The sequence below is a fragment of the Chanodichthys erythropterus genome, chromosome 5, assembly GCF_024489055.1.
Source record: "Chanodichthys erythropterus isolate Z2021 chromosome 5, ASM2448905v1, whole genome shotgun sequence".
In the NCBI taxonomy this organism is placed as follows: domain Eukaryota; kingdom Metazoa; phylum Chordata; class Actinopteri; order Cypriniformes; family Xenocyprididae; genus Chanodichthys; species Chanodichthys erythropterus.
Genome location: NC_090225.1, coordinates 24,956,434 through 24,981,116, shown reverse-complemented (window position 1 = coordinate 24,981,116; position 24,683 = coordinate 24,956,434). Strand labels below are relative to the sequence as shown.

Sequence of the window (24,683 nt, the reverse complement as noted above, 5' to 3'; positions counted from 1 at the left end):
AGAACTGGATGTAGAATTTTTAAGTAAGTCCTACTCCCATTTTATTTTCAGTGTATTACTCAGTATTACAGTAACTGTATCGTGACCTTTGTAAGTAAATTTATTTACTTACCAAACTCTCCAGATACTGTGATGTAGTAGGAGCAGGTCTGGCCTGTCGTGTAGTTGAGAGGGTAATTTGGGGATAATACCACCCCCTCTGATCCAGTGTACTGCCCACCGCATGGTGCTGAAAAGAGAGAAACAACCCTAAAGGCTCGTATTTACTCTTGTTCAGTCCATATGACACTAGGTAATGAAGTCATTTTTAGTACTGTATTAGATATGTGATGACCAGTGAGACTGGGGAAGCTCTCCAAATTTCAAAAGAGGGAGAAGAGGAAAGCACAAATGAAGTCATTTTTCCATTATGATTGGTCAGATATAATAAATGTACTTTGTGCTTTCTGGATTCAAAATGTCAGTGTGTTATATACTCTCTGTCTGTAACACTCATGTTTCATGTGCATATTCTACGTGCTTAAGGTACGTTCCAATTGCTTGATAGAGCACCTCCAAGTCCAAATTTGACCAATATATTTTAATTACAAATTGTACACGCTGCATTCAAAGAGCAATGCAAAAGGCATTGGGATTAAGTGTGCTAGTGTCAATTGACACAGGGGATTTGCCCATCAGCAGTTGCATACACCTTAGTACTACACAAAGTTTGGCTTAAATAAAGTAATATAGAATAATACTAAAATAAATGTTATCTTAGAAATCACATTTACTTTAATATCACATATCGATCAAATTCATCATTTGATTTAGGGGTGTATGTATGATGATGGTGTTGATATATACACTGATCATGTATAACATTATGACCACCTTCCTAATATTGTGTTGGTCCCCCTTTTGCTGCCAAAACAGCCCTGACCTGTCGAGGCATGGACTCCACTAGACCCCTGAAGGTGTGCTGTGGTATCTGCACCAAGATGTTAGCAGTAGATCCTTTAAGTCCTGTAAGTTACGAGGTGGGGCCTCCATGTATCGGACTTGTTTGTTCAGCACATCCCACAGATGCTCGATTGGATTGAGATCTGGGGAATTTGGAGGCCAAGTCAATATATCAAATTCGTTGTTGTGCTCCTCAAACCGTTCCTGAACCATTTTTGCTTTGTGGTAGGGCATACTATCCTGCTGAAATAGGCCACAGCCACCAGGGAATACCATTTCCATGACAGGGTGTACATGGACTGCAACAATGCTTAGGTAGGCGGTACATGTCAAAGTAACATCCACTTGGGTCCGGCCATCCGCCGGTTTGCCTTCTACCCATAGTGCATACCGGAGCCATGTGTTCCCCAGGTAAGTGACACACACGCACCTGGCCATCCACGTGATGTAAAAGAAAACATAATTCATCAGACCAGGCCACCTTCTTCCGTTGCTCCATGTTCTGATATACCTAGTCATCTAGTCATACCTAGTCATCTAGCCATCACAATTCAGCCCTTGTCAACTTGTACAAATCCTTACGCTTGCCCATTTTTCCTGCTTCTAACACACCAACTTTGAGGACAAAATGTTCACTTGCTGCCTACTATATCCCACCACTAACAGGTGCCATGATGAAGAGATAATCAGTGTTATTCATTACATCTGTCAGTGGCCATAATGTTTTGCCTGATGTGTGTGTGTGCTTTTGTTTATATTACATTGCGGGGACCAAATGTCCCCACGATGTAATATAAACCTGAGTTCACCTACATCGTGTGGACCAGCCACCGGTCCCCACAATGTAAATTTATTAATAAAAATACTAAATGATGTTTTTGTGAGAAAATAAAGGTGTGCACAGTTTCCTGTGATGGTTAGGTTTAGGGTTAGGGGTAGGGTAGGGGGATAGAAAGTACGGTTTGTACAGTATAAAATGCATTGCAGCCAATGGAAAGTCCCCACAATTCACAAAAACAAATATGTGTGTGTGTGTGTGTATTATTATATACATTTATATGAATATATGGTCATTTATATTTATATATATTTTGGCTAAAATTAACTAATATAAAATGATAAATTAATACTAAAAATAAAACTTTTTTTCACTTTTTTTTTCTATTACATATCATCCACATTTAAAATTTATGTTTATGTATGATGAATTATATATTTTATATTAATTTAAAGGCCCAGTGGGTGTGAGTATTGTGTGGACTCGTACAAGCTAATGACACCAGATCATTGCATCCTGCAGCATGCGGTTCACTGAACTCCTAAACATTTATTGGAGCAAGAAAGTCAATAACAAGATATTGGAAAATGTACATACCTTTATACAAGCAGGGTTAATTTGCTTGAGCTTGACATTAATTGCACAAACTAGCTTTATAGTAGCACTGCTAGAATAGCCTACAATTAACACATCATGCAAACCGTGTGGAAAGGCTTTGGGAATTGCTATAGCATCTGACAGGTATTTTAGTAAAACTGATCCGTAATTCAGGTCTGAGCATGCTGAGGGAGTATTGAGGAGGAGCAGCCAATGAAGACTATAAATCATCTGTGTGTTGGTGCATTGGCGTGTGTTATCTCTTTATCATGATCGTAATGGGTAGAGGCTAAACGCTTAGGTGTTTGACTGTGCATGACAGGAAAAACAAGTGAAAATCAACCACAAAGGTCACCGAGAGGATTATTGGGAGTGCTAAGTGTAAAAAAAATTGAGGCTAAGAAGGTCAGCAAAGAGTATTTGTAGAGATATTAATCAATGTCAGTGCTTCTGTCACACCTTTCCCATTGCGTATGACCTTGTAACCGATGGACCACCTGTGATAAGCAGTGTTGGCGAACTTTAATTTTAAAAGTTACTGTAAGAAATCAGCCCATTTGTTGACGTTTAGAGATAACTGTGGTCGATAACTGTGCCTGCTTGGCCGATTAACAGAAGTGCTACCAATCCCCTTGAATCAGTTTGATCATTTTCAGTTTTCAATTTTTTTTTTTTTTTTTTTTTTTTTTGAGAGAGAGTTTCAGGAAAAAAGTAAAAAAAGAGTTTATATTAGAAAGTGTTAATGTTTTGCATGTACTTTTATCATTCATTTATATGCAAAGCATATCAGCCTAAGACATCCTGCTCTCTAGATCTCAGCAATCGCACTGACCATTAAAAAAACCCATTTCAGTTGACCAATAATAATTGCATTACTCATAAAAAGTTATTAATTACCAAGCCCAAATCTGCAGATGTTTTTGCTGCACTGACTAAAGGAAAACCTATATGAAATTCTGCAGTAAAGCTAAAATGTGTTAAATTGAGTTAGACTGCTAATCTGAAAGTATAATCAAATTAGGCTAAAAATATTATAAACGAACACACAAGAGTCCAGGGATTTGTAGAGCTATGCAGAGGGTGCAGAATCCATGCAAGCCTGATCATTTTGTTACATTGTTAACTGTATCCACCTTATTTTTAATGTAAGAGCAGATACAGCCATTATTTACCTTCAATGTGCAAGCCTTCCAGTGTCAGCCATTTCCTGTTATTTTAGCTTTTCAAAACCAGCCCATTATGCTGTTTGATATTGAAAACTGGTGTTTGTTACTACAACTCGAATTCCAGAAATGTTGAGATGATTTTTTTTTTTTTTTTTAATGAAATTTGAATAAAACATTTTTTTTAATAAAATGAAAACTTATTCACTACAGGATATAGATAACATAGGTTTCCAGTGGCTGAAGAGTTTGTGGTTGTCTTTGACATATTTTTTTTTTTTTTTATAGGTGAAAGATCTGGATGTAGGCAGGCCAATTCATCACCCGATGCTGTTGTAATAGCTGCAGTATGTGGTTTTGCATTGTCCTGCTGAAATACACAAGGTCTTCCCTGAAATAGACGTCGCCTGGAGGGGAGCATATGTTGCTCTAAAACCTTTATATAGCTTTCAGGATTCATAGTGCCTTCCAAAACATGCAAGCTGTCCATACAGTATGCACTTATGCACCCCCATACCATCAGAGATGCTGGCTTTTGAACTGAATGCTGATAACACGCCGGATTCAGACCTGATATCAATTAACTTAATTAGTTGCTAGATGTTCTCCCAGCTGAATCTTTTCAAAATGTCTTGCATTTTCAGCCATTTGTTGCCCCAGTGCCAACTTTTTTGATACCTGTAGCAGGCATCAAATTTGAAAGCTCATTTAGTGGAAAAAAGTGGAAAATTTCCCTGTTTAACATTTGTTATGTTATCTATGGTCTATTGTGAATAAAATATTGGCTCATGTGATTTGAAAGTCTTTTAGTTTTCATTTTATTCAAATTTAAAAAATGTCCCAACATTTCCTGAATTTGGGTTGTAGATTATTTTCATTAATTATCATAAATGCACTAGTTTGTAGACATTCTGAGAAAAAAAAAAATAAAATAAAATAAATATATATATATATAGTCTGCTTTTTATGATTATGTTGCATACTTTTCATAGGCATTCTATACATTACCTAGGTATTATACAAGATAACAAGCTGGCTGGCCCTTTGGCATTGTATATAACGCCTAGGAAATGTGTAAAATATAAACAATTTCATACTTTGCCTACAAATTTCAGGCATTCTATACAGAGCTATTTTACTAATAAAAGTCGTACAGGGCAGCGTTGACAACAAGTTTATGTGCTCCTGAATGTTTCTGTGTGTGCAAATCTGATATCTGTGTGAGAGTGATGTGTGTGTGTGTGTGTGTGTGTGTGTGTGTGTGTGTGTGTGCCAATGAAAGCAGTGCATTAATATAGAACAGTGATTGAACTGACTGGAACTACCTGTGCATTAACCAGTCTTAATGCACACATTCCAGCCAGTCAGAATCGAGTATGCAGACAGACCATGGTATAACATAATATAATATATGTAATATCAAGTTCTTCTTGAGGCTATTTCAATTAACATTTGAAAAGGTACCAATTTGTCACAACTGACATGTTACCATGTCATTATTCAAAATATCTTACTGATCTGTTTATTACTGGGACTTACTGATCTTGAAACATGGTCTACAGCAGTCACTATGTGACATCATTTACTGTTGGTTCATTTAGAATGGCTTTACTATGATAGTAACCATAGTAAAGCCATACTAAATGAACCAACAGAAAATGATGTCACATATTTAATATCGTTTTCAAATCAAAATGGTTATGAGTGTGGTGGTTATACCACAAATGGATACCACTAGTTGTTTTTAAATATTAACACCATTTTACAAGTATTTCTAAATATTTCGCTTTGCGAAATAATAATAACCTAGACAATTTTGAAGAAATGCAATTAAGAAAGAGGTCCTCACCAAAAAGAAATGATTACATAACATGTTATTTGTTAAACGCCCTTCCATAGAGCCGCCAACTGTGACGAACAACAAAGGAGCATGAGGTTAGAACTAAGCAAGTTCTGTGTGTACCTAAACCTTGGCATAACTCTGCTCGTAATTGCCTTTATCTCAATGCCAATGAATATCCTGGCCTTCCAAAATCGCAGTCCACGCCACCTGTGATCTCTCTGCTCTGGCTGTGTTCCTTTCATCCCTCAGGTCTCAGTAACAATGATCTTCAATTGAGATTCCTCGCACATCAGTCCCATGCTAAAGCCTCTGGGCTCTGGCACCCACAGGTCTGTTGCTTCATCTGCCTCACAATGCTTCTGTGAGCTCATGAAAAGCTGGTGTCAGAATGCAGCTGAGGCTCCCTGTTTTCTGCATATCAAACTCACTCTTGTAGCTTTGATCACATCACCTTCCCTTCACACTCGCCATGAGGAGACTGTCTGGAGCAACACACACACACACAGAAAGAGAGAGAGAGTTGTGCGTGCTTGTGTGCAAGTGGGCATACGCAAATACAAGCACACATATACTGTGCCTTTTGTTCGGAGATTTGCCTTTAGAAACCTGCAATTTCACACTGAGATGGAAGGAAATTTCAGGTTTTTGGAAATATACATTTTTTTAGGCTTGACTGTCTGGGGTTTCTTTCTTTCTGGTCTAACACTTCTTTGCTTTGCAAACATTCTCAGAGTAAAGGACACTAATAGGAATCTGAAAAAGGGGGAGAATACAAAATGCAAAAAGAAATTCTATAAGGGAGACCAGTAAAATAGCAGATTTACTGGTAGTAGCAGACTAAATAATTAGGTACAGGGATAAAGTCACTATCATACATGACAACCACCTTATTGAGACAATAGGTAAAAAAAAAAAAATGTTTTCAGTTCTGCTTGCTTAATTTTTAACATTTACCCAAAACTAGCTAACTAAATAAATACATTTGGCTGAGCTCTAATTGTACTGTACCTGTAACAGTACTATTTCAATTTTTAAAAATAAAAACACAGTAATAGTAATAAGAATAATTTTGTTTATTTCTATTCTGAACAAGCTAATTTAACAAAGAAAGAAAAAATAAATAGAGATTTAAACAAAGTTGAATAAATACTGTAAAAATATATTGCAGAATGTTAGTTAATTTTAGTTAATAAATTAGCAAATGGACCTTATCGTAAAGTGTTACCAATGGATGTTATGGTTTATAGTTTAAAAAAGTTAAAATATTAAGATTTTTTTTTTTTTTTTTTTTTTTTTTTTTATCAACACCTATTGTTTTGCTTCAGAAGACATTGATTCATCAACTGGAGTAGCATGGATTACTGTCGTGTTCACTTTGTGTGGCTTATGTGTCTGCATTATAATTACTCACAGAGATGGATTATTTTTCTAAAATTCTTCTTTTATATTCATCTGAAGAAAGAAAGTCATACATCTGGGACAGAATGAGAGTGAGCAAATAATAAGAGAATTTCTGGTAGAGTATCTATAAAAAAGAAAATCAATTACTTATAGTTACTTAATTAGACTACAGAGTTACTTATAGAGTTACATTTTGCTGATACGTTAAAGCAAAAAAGGTTGCAATCAACTGTCTTCTTCAAAAGTTCTAATTTTGTGTTCCATGGACCAAAAAAAAAAAAAAGGCTCATGTCACTTTTTGTTGATCTATTCCATTAAAGTATGACATCAGAATCATTTTTTAAATTCAGTTCTGCATATTCAATGATTCATTTCCAAATAAAACATGAACAACTTACAGCGATTCAGATTAATGCAATTCAAAATGTCAGTGCAATGATCTTGAAGAATAAGACAGCATTGCTACAGAAGGACGAAAAAAAAAAAAGGATCATAACACAGAGAGCGTTCAAAAGCTTGTGGTAACCTACATACACTAAATTCAGCCATATGCACTTTTGGATGTTGTCTTTTATCTTTTTATGTTCTGTAAATATCCACTGAGAGCCCAAAACTGCTCAACAAAGAGCGCATGACATCAAAACACGCATTAGCCTACATAAGAACAGGTCACCGCGGGATAACTGTATCTTCCCTAAGACTGCAGCTCATTAGCTGTTGTTAGCGGCGCTCTGTTGTGCCCAGACTGCATGCGTGGCTAAATGTAGCAGCCCATGTGTTCCTGCCTCACATAAGCATGGATACAACAGCTGTGGCTGCCACCTGACCAACCCCAACTTCACTCACAATCCAGTGCTTGAACATAGCTGTGGAAAATCACGCATCCACGAAAAGGAGGCTTCTCCGGATTAGAAACAGCCGTGGATCTGTACGGCCTCTGAGAGGCGCTATGCCACCATGCTCCCAACCCCCACGCCTTCTCACTATTTACAGCCAGGGAAGAGTCCTCATTCAACAGTACTGAGACAGTCTTTTAGTTACTATGGAAACGAATAAAAGATCTGTTTGGGTGAGAGAACCAAAGAAAGAGAGGAAAATCCTTCATTATTTAAAGGGACCTCACCTCTTTCTAATGAGTTTTGTCTAAAAGCTTGGGGATGTGGCTCTGGGCCACATCAGTATTCCAAACGGTGGTAGAGAAATTACAAGCTTGTATAAAAAAAGGCCAAGCAGTCACTGCCTGCTCTCAGCGACTTTTCCAATATATAATCACAGCATTTACTTGTTACGCTGTCACTAACAATATTAAAATCAATCCTCTCAATTAAAAATGACAATTTTGCAAGCAGTAACTGTTAAAAAAGCAAAAATACACTTTGTAAAGGCACGATTATTGGCTGTTATGGAGTGTTCTGATGTATCCCCATTAACCCTGCATGAGCCTCTAATGCAAAAAACAGCATGCCATTTCATTAGACAGCTGACGCTCATGGTATATTGCATATAGAAGCCATTTCCTTGCGTGCAGCTTTTGGGAGAGAGGACCTTAACATTCAAACTGAGTCTTCCCAGTCCTGCTCACCCTGATCTGCATATCCGCCACAAGACCTTCACTCAGAGGCACCGTAGAGCATTGCACTCTCTATTTGCACTCACAGAGAAGCATATGTATTTCTTTTTTTCGGGGAATGGTTGACTGAAAGTTGCTAATCTTGGGTGTGTTTACTGAAAACATTGTTAGCCAGTTCCATCATTACAAACATAATTGAACAATGATGTGTTTTTAAAAGCATAGTTCCAATGACCATTTGCAAACAGCATTACAAACTTGTGTTGTTGGATCTACAGCTCTCTCTCTGTGGTTAGAAATACCTTATTTTTGTTAGCATGACATGTAGACTTAAATAGATCAAGCTCCTAGCAACAATAAGCAAGCTAACATGCGGTACATTCTATAGCTTTATTTCCATTCCACTGCAGCAGCATCTCGAAGAAATTACGCTACGGAGAAAGCTGCTGACTGAATGAATCGCATGTATATCTGCACCAATTACATACTACATGTTATCGTGATATAACAATGAACAGCTTTCTGTTGTTTGTGTAAACAAACTATAATAATATGAAATTAATTACGATCTTGAGTCGAAAAATTAGCAGATGTCATTGCCTGCGCATGACATAATGGCAGTCCTACAATGTTGAACCAACGTGTTAAAACTTCGGAGGTGCGACCATGCATCACACTACAGTGACTAAGCAGTGAGTTACGCTGTTGTACGGGAAACACATTTACAGATAAGCAACACATACATCATGCAGTCCGTTAATGCATGATGTGGGTGTGTTGTGATGTGGCAGAGAAAGTTTACATTCATGAAAATTAACTGCAGTTTGAAGATTGATTTGAAGTTTGAAGGGATGTAGGCGATGATGCTTGACCGTGATGCGACCGCAAAGGGCACTTTCACTTTTGCAATAAAAAAGCAGGGGCATATACCATCACAGAAATGAATGAAACATTCACACAAAATTGATTGACAGATAACCTGTGCGCTCCTATTTCAGTGTTGTTGTTAAGTTGAGGATATTTTATTTTCAGCAGTTTGCTTCATACATTCAGGTTAACATCATTAAAGAGGGCAAATGTTATAATACAACTGAATTGTGTATATGCATTTTAAACACATTATGTTCTTTGTCTATGCAATAAATGCAAAGTCCAGGAGGAAGACGTTCAAATGATCCATCCAATCAACATAAGAGGAGGCCTATATATACGTAGCCGATTCACCTATGTTCCATGACAGTTTTCAGCATCCCTTCTGCACCCAGACTCCTCACTCTTGGCTGGTTCCTATCACAGCCAGGGATACGGGGGGAGTACTCGGAGTTCGGGCCAAAATACCAAGCTCGAAGCCCTCTCCTCGGACAGCACGCCACATACGCATACTTCTTTTACTCTGAATATTTGTAAGTGTGAACTTGTGAATTACAATTTAAAATCAGTCAGAGGTAGAAATGTACAGGTAAAGCTTCATATTACATGTAGACTATTTTCTTTGACTTGACCCCCACTAGGGTGCACTAGGTAGTTGTCATAGCATTGCTAGATGGTTGCTAGTGTGTTGCTAAGGATGTTCTGGGTGATGATACAGAAAATCACCATAGACAGTGATTTTTAGTGAGTCAAAGTCATTCATATTCAATGAGTGATAACAATGGTTGCTGTTGCTCATAGAAAATAAATGACTTCCCATCACTGCGAATCATTGCGTGATGTGGGTTTGTCCAGTGATGCGGTAAAGTTGAGAAAAGTTGAGTTTTACACAAATGAGCACCAGATGAACAGAGATTTGAAGTCTGACAGACAGTAGGCCTTGCCAAGTGGTTACTAAAGGCAGTTGTGGTGATTTCTTGAACGTTGCTAAATTTGTGTGTGCTGCTTTAAGTGTTAATTGTTCTTTGCTGTTAGGTGAATGCATAATAAAATAAGGCAAAATATGTAATAAATAAAAAAGCAAAGGGTTGAGCTGCAATCTGTATTGTATAAAGCACTATACAAATAAAGGTGCCTTGACTTGTCTAGATCTTACAGGTGTTTTAACTCTTAACAGGTGTTAGAAAAGGAGTTTTGCAGGTGCAGATTTTGTCAAATTGTCTTTAAGACAAGTAATTTCATTTGGTTGTTATCTTGTTTATGTACCTTGATAGCTATTTCTGATGTGGGTAATAGCCATACAGCTCCTGTCTACTTGAAAAGCAACTGTTTGTCAAAATTAAGTTTCAAAAATATATTTGAAATCAGCAATACAATCTGAAAACAATGGTACGATTATTCATTAACAGTAGATCATATGAAAGTGTGGTATTCATTGCTTTTGTTATACCATTTAAAATATTTTAGAAGTTTTTATGGCATTAAATTTGATCAAACAGAATTTAAGACTTTATAGGTCTTTTAACAACACAAGCTTATTGGAAAAGTATGCCTGTACTTACATTTTTTTTTTTTTTTCAAAAGTCCAAAAACATACCTACATATACAATCCCCTGAAGTTTCCAGCTGAACTTTTTTAATCGACCACAGTTCCATATTTATGGCTTTTCTGACATATAGTAAACTTGATCTGTAGCTCATCTGGTACAGCATTGCACTTGCGAGTCCCGTGAAACACACGTCACGAGAATAGAGCTCTTGCAGAAGCAAGCTAACATGGGATGGTCGCCATTAAGGTATTAAAACCGAGCTTGCTTTTAACGGCATTCACTGGACAATTAATGTAAAAAGTGTAGCAAAACGTGCAAGAAGCAACATAATATAATTTTGCTGAAATGTTGCCATAGGCACGCTTTTGCTTTTTAAAGACCTGTGAAAACCTGTCTTGAAAAGGGACATTCATTCATAAAGCCATCATGTTGAATGTTACAATTACAAGCACATGTGCGTTGTATGTATGCATCTGCTTGTATGGCTTAAATGATGAGAGAGCATTACACCCCATTAACTCTTAAATGATGTTGTTAAAGTCATTATCCTGGCCTAAGGCCTCTGGATATTACTTATGCTTTGAACAGTATGTGCACTGCGTATCGCTGGAGGTCGACACAATGGATAAATGCAGTGATGGCGTGCTGCCTCTCCTTGCTGAAGGTGACATAAATAACAGATTTCGGAGACTAGAAATAAACTGAAGTGACAGACAATATGATGAAATGGCCCGTGAAACAGCAACATTTGCTTCACATCTCCCTTGGTTTTCAGAACGATTTCCAATTGTGCCTACTGCACTCTTTTTAAGCCATCGCCCACCCCACAAAGAAAAACTCAGATACGTCCGTTCATCCGTTGCCGCCCCCCAATCAAATCTGACTCATTCTCACTGGACTACTTGGAAGCGCCCACTTTGGCTAAAAGGTCATAAGTACTCAGCAAGCCATTTACCTCATTAGCTTTGAGCATGGGCTATTGATAAAATGAAGCTGCAGAGGCAGTGTATAAATGCATCGCAAATGGCTCACAGTCTCTTTTCTACTTCGTCTAACCTCACACCTCTGCATTAAAGAGCTCTGACTGAGGACGGCTAAAAGGATTAACCTCCACAACTGCTGTCTGTGAATCAATGCGCCATGACCATCACAAAATACTTCTGTATGTCAATGATTAGTGACTTCTGACTGATAAACAAGAACAATATTGAGCAGGGTTACTGTAGTTAACTAAAACTAAAACCATAAGAAAAACTTTTGTCATTTGTAATGAAAGAAACTTTGACTAAAATAAAATAATCTAGTTGGCAACACTTCTTATATGCATTTAGTATAACTAAATGAATTATTTATATTTAATGAAATTCCTTTCATCTAAGGGTGTTTTCACACCAGAGCATTTGTTTCGGAACCTGGAGCGTTTTCTCCCTTGGCTTGGTTCATTTAGGCATATGTGAACGCAACAATCGCGCTCAGACCTGCACCAAAACAATCGCTCCGACATTACCTGAATGAGGTGGTCTCGGCCCGATTGCAAATGAACTCTGGGGTGGTTCGCTTGTGGTGTGAAAGCAATCTGACCCAACGAACCAAACGATATCATATTTCATAACAGGAAATGTCTTATATAAAATGCAGCAGTGTTTGATTCTGTGCGTGCACACATTAGTTACTGCAGTTAAAAACCAAAGAGCATCTCTTAATCTTAAAACGTTGCATAATCGCGCTTCTCCTTGCAAGAAAGCTGTCCCAACGAAGTCTTGATTCCCACTCTAGCTGCATTATAACAGTGTTTGCATGTGTCTCAACACAGTTATTAGACAACGCTTGGAGATACAGAGAGATCGTGCTTGAATTAGTACGAATGTAGTACACAATTTAACAGCGGGAATGACGGCTACATTCGTAATATGTATTAGGTACTAAACAGACCACAATAAGCACATGAAGCGAACTTGTCAATCATTTTTATGGATGATGCAGAGCAAAGTCTGACCAATAAGGGGATAGTTGTACACGCATATGACTTGCATAAACACATTTTGGTACGCTTTGAAATATTGTCTTGTGAAAGCAAACTGAGCCAAGGAGAAAATGCAACATTATAACAAATTAAGTCCCTGTTTCAGACCAAAGCAATTGATCTACAGGTGTGAAAACGCCTTGTCTGGCTATCACCAGACCAAGCTCAATTTAAAATTGAACATTGGTCTGGGGAGTCTGCTATGTATTTTCTACTGCACAAGAGGTGTGATCAACGAGCATTATTCACGCAATTGGATAGTCCTTCAACCAATCAGATCAACGATGTGTGACGTACTTTGCAGAATCAACAGGGTACTAGACAAGAATCCAACAGCACTAGCCACAAGTAGAGGTCAAGTTCAAGACAAACTTTAAATGTTGGGATGGATGACAGCCTTGCCTGGAAGTTTTAAGTCTGAAGTCTGAATGTTATATGAGCCTTTGCATACTTTGACAGTTGGAAGAGTGATCTGAAGTTTGAAGTGACATGGGCCTTGGTCATGTGGTTACGAAGGTGTTCCGAGTAGTTGTTAGGCAGTTGCTGGGGTTTTACCAGTTTGTACAACTGGTGTACATTCTGGTGTTTCAAAATGATTGCCTAACCGAAGCAACAAACTGTCACCGCTGAACTGCAAATGACTGCAACATTTCATTATTTAAAACAGGAAAAAAAAAAAAAAAAAATGTTATGCTACCGTTATTTAAAGAGGCTCATATCGACTGAGTCAGGCTGTGCAACATCTCCAGAATCCAGTTGTCTTTGGTAGACATACTCGCTTAACTAATAGAGGAGCCGGGGGGGATTCTTAGCAGGCACAAAGCTAATGGATTGTGCGAACGTGGGCTTGCGTACACTCTGTGTGGATGATTAAGATCAAATAAAGCATCTCTCATGACACAATCAGATGATTATGTTAGCTCAACAATGACCTGTATAGGAATATGTCTCTACCCCACAGTTACAGCTCATGCATAAAGATGGGCGAAACAACGTGCTGGAAATTCCATCAGTGAGGACAAACAAAATGTTCCTGGAGTGCAGAAATTAGGCTGTCTCATAAAGGGCATCAGCGGCTTTCCATCTCCATCAAAAGAGGTTAAATAATCAACGGATGTTACTGAGGTACGAAAACCTTGCTTGACCTTCGGATTGGGGTCAATGATGTCCATTGCACGTTCATATCTATAACCTGGTGTTGTTTTTGAACACGCTGGGTTCAGAGGGAGCACATGCTTCTTCTGTCATGTGATTTGAGCTATTATCACAGAAACACTGGGGATTACATAACACTGAAGTGTGTGATTTCTGCACTGCTAGCGGCACAAAATGAAATAGCAATCTGTTTATTTAAGCGGACCAACTGGCTGGACATAATGACACTGACTCAAGCATGGCATGTTGGGGGTTTGTATATTCAGCAAAGCAGGGTGTGAAAACTAAACATATTTGTTTCTTTTTTATTAAACAGTGGTTTACAGAACAAACTGTGTCTCTGTCTTTAAATTCATTCAATTATAATTAAAATCTCTGCTAATGCTGTAGACTACATATGGGGAGCCCTTACTTGCACATCATTATAATATTAAAGGTTACAATTAACAACATAGCCCAAAATATTAAATTCAATTGCTAATTTTAGATAAAATAATAAACACTCTAATAATAATAATAATAATAATAATGATAATAGTAAATGCATATAAACATGTAAATTACACATAAGGCCATTCTTGCATTAGCTTCTATATCTAATTATAAAATTCTGTTTCTCTAATTCGTTGTTGAAATATAATAATTTACATATGATGGATTTATTTAAACATAAATAATATGAAAATAATGAAGACTTCAATAAATAATGAAGACTTCACTAACAGGTTAAGTAAAATATAATTAATATATACGCTAATATAATGCATTTCTCTAAAAAACAATTAGAGAGTAATTGTTTTTTGGAATATTTACAAATCAAATCATCTATTCAATCAAAAATCGATAATCAGACAATCAATCTAGACCTTCCCCCTCCAATCTCAGAGCTAATTAATATAACCTCCCCAAAAAAACTACTTTCCAAAATATATAGAATAATATCCAAATCAGACAACACATTAAGCTTACCCAGTGCTAAATGGGAATCAGATTTATCTATTGCTCCCAATACCGCTTTCTGGACACAAATCTGCAAAAATATCTATTTCATGACAAAAAACGCCAACTTGCAACTTATACAGTATAAAGTACTTCATAGATCTCATCTTACTGGACAGAAATTATTTAAAATGGGTTTTACTTCAGAAACATGCTCACATTGCACACAAAACACCCAGACACCTATTTACGCACTATTTGGGACTGCACTTCGGTTAAAAAACTCTGGGAAAATGTTACTGACTCACTGTCCAAAATCATGAGATGTCACATCCCGCTGTCTCCCTCCCTCTGTATATTAGGTGATATATCCATAATCAATTTAAGCAGTACAAACAGTCAATTACTCCTAGTGGCTCTAACTATTGCCAAGAAAACTATCCTCATGAACTGGAAATCAAGGAACTCCATACACATTACAACTTAAAATTTAAAAATAGAATACATCTCCATGGAAAACTCTCTCTCTCTCTCTCTCTCTCTCTCTCTCTCTATCCCTTCCTTTCTCTGCTTCTGGACCCTGGCTAGCTACGGCATGCTAGTCCCTGCCATGTGAGGTTCTGATTAGTTGGGGGTGGGTGGGTGTGGTGTGGGTTCGGGGGCCTTGGGCTTTCACTCCCCGGCTTGTGCCTTCACCTGGGATTTATTGTCTCCGGCTGGTTTGGCACATGTCTCGCTATTTTAATGCACCACATATTAATTAAGATGCACACACGCATTCATTTGGAGCTTAAAACATGTTAAATAATAAACAAACAAACAAACAAAAAAAAAAACACATAGGGTAAGTGTGGCGTGTGCCTGGCGGCCTGGGCATTGCACTGGGCTGGCTCCATGCTGCACGCCATGCTTTTTTAATGCATTACACACTAGTAGACATGAATATGCCTATCACAAGTATAGCAACAAAAGCAGCCATATTTATTATTATATATATATATATATATATATATATATATATATATATATATATAAAAAACAAAACAAAGACAGGGTAAACATGTCATGAGCGGGACGGCCGGTGATGGGTGTGGGGACCCTGGGGCCCGGGCCTCCGTACCGCCTCACCTTGATACCCCATTGCAATATGCTGGCAGGGGTCTATCCTATGCCATGGCAATGAGGGGGTTCAGAGGCAGCTTTACAATACTTTATCATTAATAGCTCTCTTATTATTATTATTTATTATCATTGCTATTATAACCACTACTATTATCATTATTACTAATGACTGTATCAATATTACCATTATTATCATTATTGTTGTTATTATTATGATCATTATTACTTTTATTATTAGAGTTACTATTATCATTGCTATTCCAAGTACTATTATTTTTATTTGGTCCTCTTCCTGATCCTTTAACCTCCCCCTCACTCCCGATGAAATTAGTATATTGGTTAATATGTTTGTCATTGCTGCTATTGCTATTACAATTTGAATTTATTATTATTATCATTGCTATTAATACTAATGTTTTTGTCACCCTCATCATCTTCCATTCTCTAGTTTTCTTGTTATATTATTGTTATTATCATCATTATTGTCATTAAAATTATTATAATTATTTTTTATTATTAATATTATTATTAGTAGTATCATTTTACTGATATTTCCCTTTTTTTTCCCTTCTCATTATAATGTTATGTCTGTTGTACTTCCCTGCATGCTCCTTTATATATTTCCATTCCCTCACCCAGTTACAATTACTTATGCACACACGCCACACACACACACACACACACACACACACACACACACACACACACACACACACACACACACACACACACACACACACAAATCTGTCTGTTATGTATTGTTTTATTGTACATGTATTTGTATTTTGCATTTAATGTCTCAACTGTAAATATTGTAATTGTCTGTTTGCATAATAAAAAAAAAAAAAAAAAATGCATTTCTCTAGCGACGATTGGCTTTTCTGAGGTAAATGTAATGCAACGTGACATTGTTTACAAGATGTTTTGACTTCCGCGGTTGAAACACTTATTGAGCGATTTCGCAAGATATGACACGTTACGATATGATCATTAAGTTGTACTGTATCTTTCAGCATACCTTCAGATGTTCATTCATGTTCATTCTGTAACTAGCAGTGAAGGAGAAGGGATGATCGACTGCCGGTTGAACTGAGGCGCCTATAGAGTGATCAGTTACGCCACAGCAGAAAGCGTCAAAACCGCATTTATTGTTTGAATTTCGTGAAAAAATTGACAGAATTTAAAAGATGACACTTTCTTTCTAATCGAAAGTAACACAATACAGAGCGGGATGAATATATGTACCATTACACCCCAAATATATTTCCTTTTAGTTTTATGCTTTCCCTTGACGGCTAGATCCCTGAATATGTAACCAAAATCCAGATGGTTTGAAAAAAAGAAATGGAAGACAGAGGGGGAAGCTGGAGAAATGAGAAAGGTCTTGGATTGACAGGAAATGTGTGAATGAGTGGCACTTGTCACCACCCAAGCTCTCTCATCTGTCACTGAGGGACAAAGACCTGGGCGCTGTTCTTTTGAAGGCCTCTGTCCGCGTCTGTCTCACTCTGTGTAAGCCAATGGGAGAACCAGACGGTTTCTCCAAACCCAATAAATAATGGCTGCATACTGGCAGTGTGACAGAGCAGAACTATGCATGTAACAATGGCCTAATCAATTAACTCTCAAGATTGCAAACAACAAAAGGAATACTGTCTCTGATAAGGAGGCTGGTGCTAATTTCTTTAGATGAAGAGGTGCTTAATTAAATTAGCATGCATCAATACTTTGCATTTAAAACTGCTGGACAAAAAAAGACAAAAATCAAGGTTCTAAAATCAATGAACAACCAAATGATCTGCGAAAAAAAATTAAATTAATAAATACAAACCCAGCGATAATTAAAAATGTCTTGCATTGGGTGGTATTAAAAGGGGAAAAATGTATGCCATGGTATGAATAATTTATGAATAATGAATTATGGTAATGAAATGAGAAAAATGATTTATGTATTAAATATTCATGTCATAATGTCTATTTTTAAATAATCCAGTGAAATAAATACTTGACAAACAAAAGGTACTTCATCTCATTCATTTTAAAATTTAAATTTGATATACACAGTCTGGTATCAGTTGTAACCTATAGTGCATTATAAATTATCCGCATGACACAGGTTACTGTTAACAATTTACCCTTCGCAAAGACCCGCCCCCCTTAGTTACTGTTGCTTTGTCTGACAAGTCATGCCGCTGTCACACCACACACAGTGAAAAATACATCGTTGAGCAAAGAGGACACTGACAACACGTCGACAGACAAGACAAAGCGGGTTACTTATGATCTTAAAGTCCCAGCTTTAAGCTGTGTAGTGTTTTAAGAAATTCAAACAATAAAAAAACGTTTTATTGCCCTTTAATGTGTTGTGACAGATTGTTGTAGTGCCTCAGCTCAAGAGGCTCGTAAACCGATCATCTCTTCCTACTAGTTCATGTATAGCATCAAATAAACATGAATGAACATGAGAATAAAACGCGGAAAGATGTCAATATACACAATTTTTCAAGTTTAACTCCACCGAGGTTAATCTTCTAACTACTGACTGCTTTGTCGGACTAAATGGCGGATTTGGCGTTCTGATTGGTTAGATCGCTTGTCAATCAAACTCCCTGTGAAGGGTCAATTGTATTTTGTTAAAAAAAAGACACAAGCTAAACAGAATGGTGCAGCATATATTCACCTCCTTCTCAAAGTAACATGCACCCAGACTATTACATGGTGTAAAAACATGTTATTTGAATTATAAGATTTATCATTCCTCTTCAACAATAAAAATCTACGGTAACACTTTACAATAAGGTTCATTAGTTAACATTAGTTAACTACATGAGTTAACATGAACTAATAATGAACTGCACTTCAACAGCATTTATTAATCTTTGTTAATGTTAATTTCAACATTTGCTAATACATTATTAAAATCTTGTTAACATTAGTTAATGCACTGTGAACTAACATGAGCAAACAATGAACAACTGTATTTTCGTTAACTAATGTTAACGAAGATTACTAAATACAGTAACAAATGTTTTGCTCATGGTTAGTTCATGTTAGTTAATACATTAATGTTTAACTAATGAATCTTATTGTAAAGTGTTACCAAATCTACGCTCCTGTTTTTGTAATTCCTATAACACCCCTTATGTCTCTGTATAGAAACTGCAAAGTTCAGGTCCTACCTTTGCACGTAGGCAGAGCTTTGTCCCATACAGGTTTCCCATCAGTCCCAATGATGCAGGTGAGAGTGGGCGGTCCCGCAATGGTGTACCCAGAATCACACTGATACGTCACAGTTGATCCCAGCTTGTAGTCCGTTCCCAATCTAGTTCCGTTCATAATGTTCCCAGGGTCGAAGCATGCTTCTCGTGGCTTTTCTGTCAAAAAAATAAATATATATATATATATATATAACATAATATTTAAAGAAATTGTTTACTTGGATAATGAAGATAGAACAAAATGGACATGACAAAAGTCCCTTTAAAACAGTGAGATCTCGGCAGCCATCTGCTTAATGACTTTAGGCAGTTAAGTCTACTTGAATGGGAAAATCTCTAAAATTCTGCATTGAGTCACGACAGTAATCGGATGCCTATTCTATTTCTGTCACACTCCACATGCTTGTGCTACTTCAGACAACAGGAAAAATGGATTTGGAACGTTCGCTATGATGTCCACGGACATGTCCTGTGTAGACATGGCATTAGACTATTGCAGAACATAATCTTTTGCAAGTATTTTCAGTATCACTGATACCAATACTGCATGATGTCTTTAATAAATTGATTTTTTCCCTCAATTTTAGACATTGATTACAGCCATTCAACATTAGTCCTGTGTAGACATGGCATTAGACTGTTGCAGAACATAATCTTTTGCAAGTAGTTACAGGATTCAGCTCGTCTCGTTCCATGAATGTATTTATAAAGCTACAACCTGCATAGTTATAATGATATTATATTATAGTTACAATGACTTTTTATTCAGATTTATTTCTGTAATATTAGTGAATATATTGTTAATAGCTGTGTTGTGTTGTTATAAATACTTATTTTGAAAAAAAAAAAATACAATTACTAATCTCTATAAATGCATCATTGATGGCTTTAAGTAAAGTGAAAACACTAAATCAAATGTTAAGAAATCTTGAATATGTGCTCGTTATACATCTTATGTTGCATATTTGTGAATGTAACTAATGAACAACAATTCTTGTAATAATAATAAAAGAAAAAAAAAAAAAAAAGAAAGTCAGTTACATACAAAAGTACTGTAGATATGTCTAATTTGATACCAAAATTGCCCCATTGAACTGCAAGTTGGTTATACTAGGACTTAAGAAGTTAACATAATGTGTTAACATAATGGCTATGTTTATGCAACTTGAGTTAACCAAAAACTCATTCAGTAAACCCACTGACTTTAGGATGATGGAACCCAAAGTGCTAACTCGTTTCTGGCGTTTGGCCTACAAATATACGTCATCCCTGTAGCACTCTATTATCTACTCGTATATATATGAACGCCACTGTTGAGAAATGCTTAAGTCAGTAATTTGATTACATAATTTTAATTGATTGACAGCTTTAAATATAAACAATCATACCTGTAATTCAACTGACCCTGAACAAAACTAATCAGATGCACAATCACATCCCACTCTTGTGTTACCTGCCAGCCATTTCCAGGGCTGAGACAGGTACCAGACAGAAAGAAAAAGAGAGGTAGCATAAGACGAAAAGTGAAGAGAGAGTAGACAGTGGCTTGAGGGCATTATGCATTAAAGCGAACTAACACCAGGGGAAAGGCAGGTGAACGCGCCGAGGATGCGAAAGATGGTCTCTGTCCTTCTAGCACCCGACACTGGGAGAAGGACAGTTGGAGAAAGTCCGGAGGTGGTGCTTAGAGAGGCTGCCAAACAACTTGACAGTTAACAGCTATTTGCCTGCGCTTTGGGGACCTGAGAAAGTGGGAAGGAGGTGGGGAAGATTCTATCTGCAAAATTGCAAGTGTGCAACACAATCTTCCTCGTTTCCACAACAACAGAGGAACAGCGAGTGCACCTGGAGTGAACCGCACAGACTAAAAGGAACAGGCCCAAAAAATAAATATTCTGTCATCATTTACAGCATACGTGCTGCCTTTAGGAAAGGGGAACTTAATATTCAAACAGAGTTGTCACATTTCTGCTCACCCTAATCTGCATATCTGTCATGAGACTGCCTGCCTTCACCGCCACCACATATATCAGATACAATAACTTCTTATTACCAGGCCCAAACGAGATGTGTGGAAATTTTGCACATTCTTTTGACTTATTTTGGGTGGAATTCTGCAAAATGGACTGAAATGTGATAAAATGTGTCAAGATTGCCTGCCACTCTCTTAAAGGAACAATTCAACCAAAACTGACAATTCTGTCATTACTTTATGTGTATTAGAACATTTATTTATAAAAGTTATTATAATTCACAACGCTTTACTAACAATTTTTACCCAGTTTGACCGTTTGACAGAGAAGACTCTGGGTCCATAAATGATATATAAATTATCTAATAATAAAAAAAATCCCTGATCTACTGCAATGGCATTCCTACCTCTATAAGTGTCCAAACACTTTAAATATTTCTCCATTTATCAATCTAATGTATTTTTCCTCAAGGTATGAGAGTCTTTGGACTATAATATTCACATATTCATTTCTTTCCCCTAGTAAGGACATTAATAATTGTGTTTACTGGTGTGTGATGAACAGTAGCAGATAAAAGACTGCTTTATATAAAGGAAAACAGTAAGTAAATAAGGACACTGAATTAATTAAAAGAAAACAACAACAGAGAGAAACAGACTCTATCATTTCATTGTCATGTATGACACACTCTAATTAAAGCTTCAATGGAGAGAGTGAGACACATAATAGAAAGTGCTGTTGTTCTCGTAGTGCAACACTGATATAATCACATTCAGATCTGAGCTTGTGAACAGTTAAATGAACAAAAGCCCCTTTCACACATACTGGTAAATTACCGGTAAGAGATCATGTGTGAACAGGACCTTTTCAAAAATACTGGAAAATCAAATACTGGAAATTTACCAGTAAAGGAAGTTGTAAAATTACCAGTAAATTACCAGTATGATGCTGTGTGAATGCAAAATGAAGATTACAGGTATGAGTAAGAAGTCTGCTTTGGGCCAGTCATAAAGTTCTTATGGAGATGATTACTCTGCGCTGTTTACAATAAGCTCCACTGCTTTTTAATAGTTTTTCTATGTAAATATGCACTAGATGGACATATTTAACCATTGCGCCAAATCTCACAGCTTTTTCAACATGTTGCACTTGAGACCCAGCCTTCTTTTCCATTGATCTGCGCTGCGGCTCTGCAGTTGGATACTATTATACGTGTCTCGTGTTTTTAAGAGCAAAAGCGCATTCTGTTTGATCATCCCTTTATGCCTGTCACTCAGACATCAAAAAATGTTGTCAAATTGAACAGATAGTGAAACTAAAGTGTTTCTCCTCATACGGGCAAATGAAGACAATGGCACAGCGTTTAAAGATCATTTACAATGACTGACAGATTTACGTTATTTTGGTGCTGATGTGTGAATGGTCTCTTAAAGGTAAAATGCCAGAACGCCATTGCTTCTGTGAACCTCATATTTGTGTATTTACCAGTAAATCTGTAGTAATTCTGGTAAATGTACAGCAATTTACAGGATTGCTGTGTGAAAGAGGCTGATGATTCAAGGTGAAATCGGTATTCATTCAATGGCTCCTATTCTACACTGTAAAAACCAAGCGTGCCACACGAGTCCTGAAAAGTGAAGCCAATGCATCTCGATCGCCCCCTGGTCGGCTGGATGCAGTATAGGTCATAAACCCTGCCCTCTCCATGTAATGTAATGGGATGTGAGACAAACTAAACAGTCAAATTACACGTCAAATATTTTTTCTGTCATTTTAGGCAGTTTTCATCACACTGATGTTAGTTAAAGTGTTCGTTCTTTACATAATTTTGTTTTGAGTCAGTTATTTGATGCTATAAAAATGTGGGTTTTAACGTCATGATTGACATCTGAGATTGATAGCTTCTCTCAGCTAAACTGAAATGAATAAGCTTCAGACTGAAGGAAATACAAATTCAAGCCTGTACAGCAGAGGGCAAAGCTCAACAAACCTTTCAGCTGTGCTGCCATTCTGGATTGCAGAAGAATAGGACAACACTAGAAGAAACTCTTACTTCAGCAATAAAATAAAATTTTTGCGTATTAGTGTGGTTGTACTAGATCACCGAGGGTCAGCAGCAGAGATATTGGTTAATAAACTGAGATTAAATACATAAAGTATATCTGTGTAGTTTAACAATTAATTATTGCAGGTTTTTATAATAGTCTGAATTTGCATTTGACTGTTTTTATTCATTTTTAGCAATACTGAATCTGTTTTTGTGCAAGTGAGATGAGTAAATTCATGCTCACATTTTGTGTAGAAGTACAATAATCACCATGTTTATACAGCACACACAACTCCTCTGGACCTTACTCACAATTTCTCTCAACATTACAATTTCCATCCTTTCATACAGTTGTAAAAATTAAACAGGCCATTGTTTTATCACTAGTGTATATTTCGTTGTTAGATTGTTTTTAAACTGATGCATTTTTCAATAAGAGCACCTTTCCAAAGTTTGCATTATATTGTGAAAGATTCATAATCCATGCTGAAATGTGCCAAACAACCTCCTGTTAATTATTTATTTTTTCTCCCTAACATTTTGAGGATACGCAGAGTGGCAGGGGCTAGCTAGAAACAACACTAATGCCACACAGATCTACACTTTAAAACTACACTTTTAAAACAGTCACTAGTATTGCAGAAATTACACTTCACCTTTAAATTCAAGTCAGAAGAAGAAATGCAATGAAATGCTATCAATAATATAATCAATACTACAGATTTAAGTACTCTATCAGGATTTATACCACTGCGCTGAGACGTGAAGCATAGAATTCGAATAGTCACATCACTTGTGTGTTAAGATCGTGCTCTCTGATGAGCTTTCACAGCAAAAATCAAACTCCCATGTGTCACTCAGTTTTCCAATAAACACGGGACAAAACTAATGGCACAACATGAAAGTGAAATCCTGAAGCATTGTGGGATGTCGAGACCATCAACAAAGCAGTATAATACATTGGCAAGCAAGCTTTTAAAATGTATTGGGTATTCATGTGGAGCAAAGACAAAAGGTTGAAGTCAGAGTTCATCTACACTGTGCAATAGGCTGCCATTAAAATAATTACAATTAAAATATTCAACAATCCATGAACTGCACTTTTACTCAACCATAATCATCATATAAAAAGGGCCGTTGGGAGTGGAAATGATTTCAGGGAGGTGCATAGCACATTTGGGACGATGCATTGTCATTGTCGCATGCCCTGATTTTTGAAATACAAACTCATTCTTTTTAAAAGAACATTTACAAAGGGCGAATTGGCAAAACTTGCTCTTCCCGTGGGGAATATTGCCAGGTATTCAATAAGGAAGGTTAACAGCATTACTGAAGAGAATCACAACATATAACTCAATACCACTTAAGAGGTTTTTTAGTTTTTTTTTTCTTTGACTAATCACAGGAAAGTTGTACCCTTGCAAATAATTTAACAAATGCTCTTTCACTAACACATGCATTTAGTACTATTTAGTTAAAGGGTTAGTTCACT

At 36.8% G+C, this 24,683-nt stretch overlaps 1 protein-coding gene across 1 annotated transcript in view; it reads right to left on the bottom strand.

Annotated features, from left to right (window-relative positions):
- The window catches only part of LOC137020177 (CUB and sushi domain-containing protein 1-like), a 245,575-nt gene that overhangs the window by 109,727 nt on the left and 111,165 nt on the right, over positions 1-24,683 (bottom strand). Inside the window, 2 exon segments of the mRNA XM_067385422.1 lie at positions 113-229; positions 19,133-19,322. Of these exon segments, the coding sequence (XP_067241523.1) occupies positions 113-229; positions 19,133-19,322 (307 nt within the window).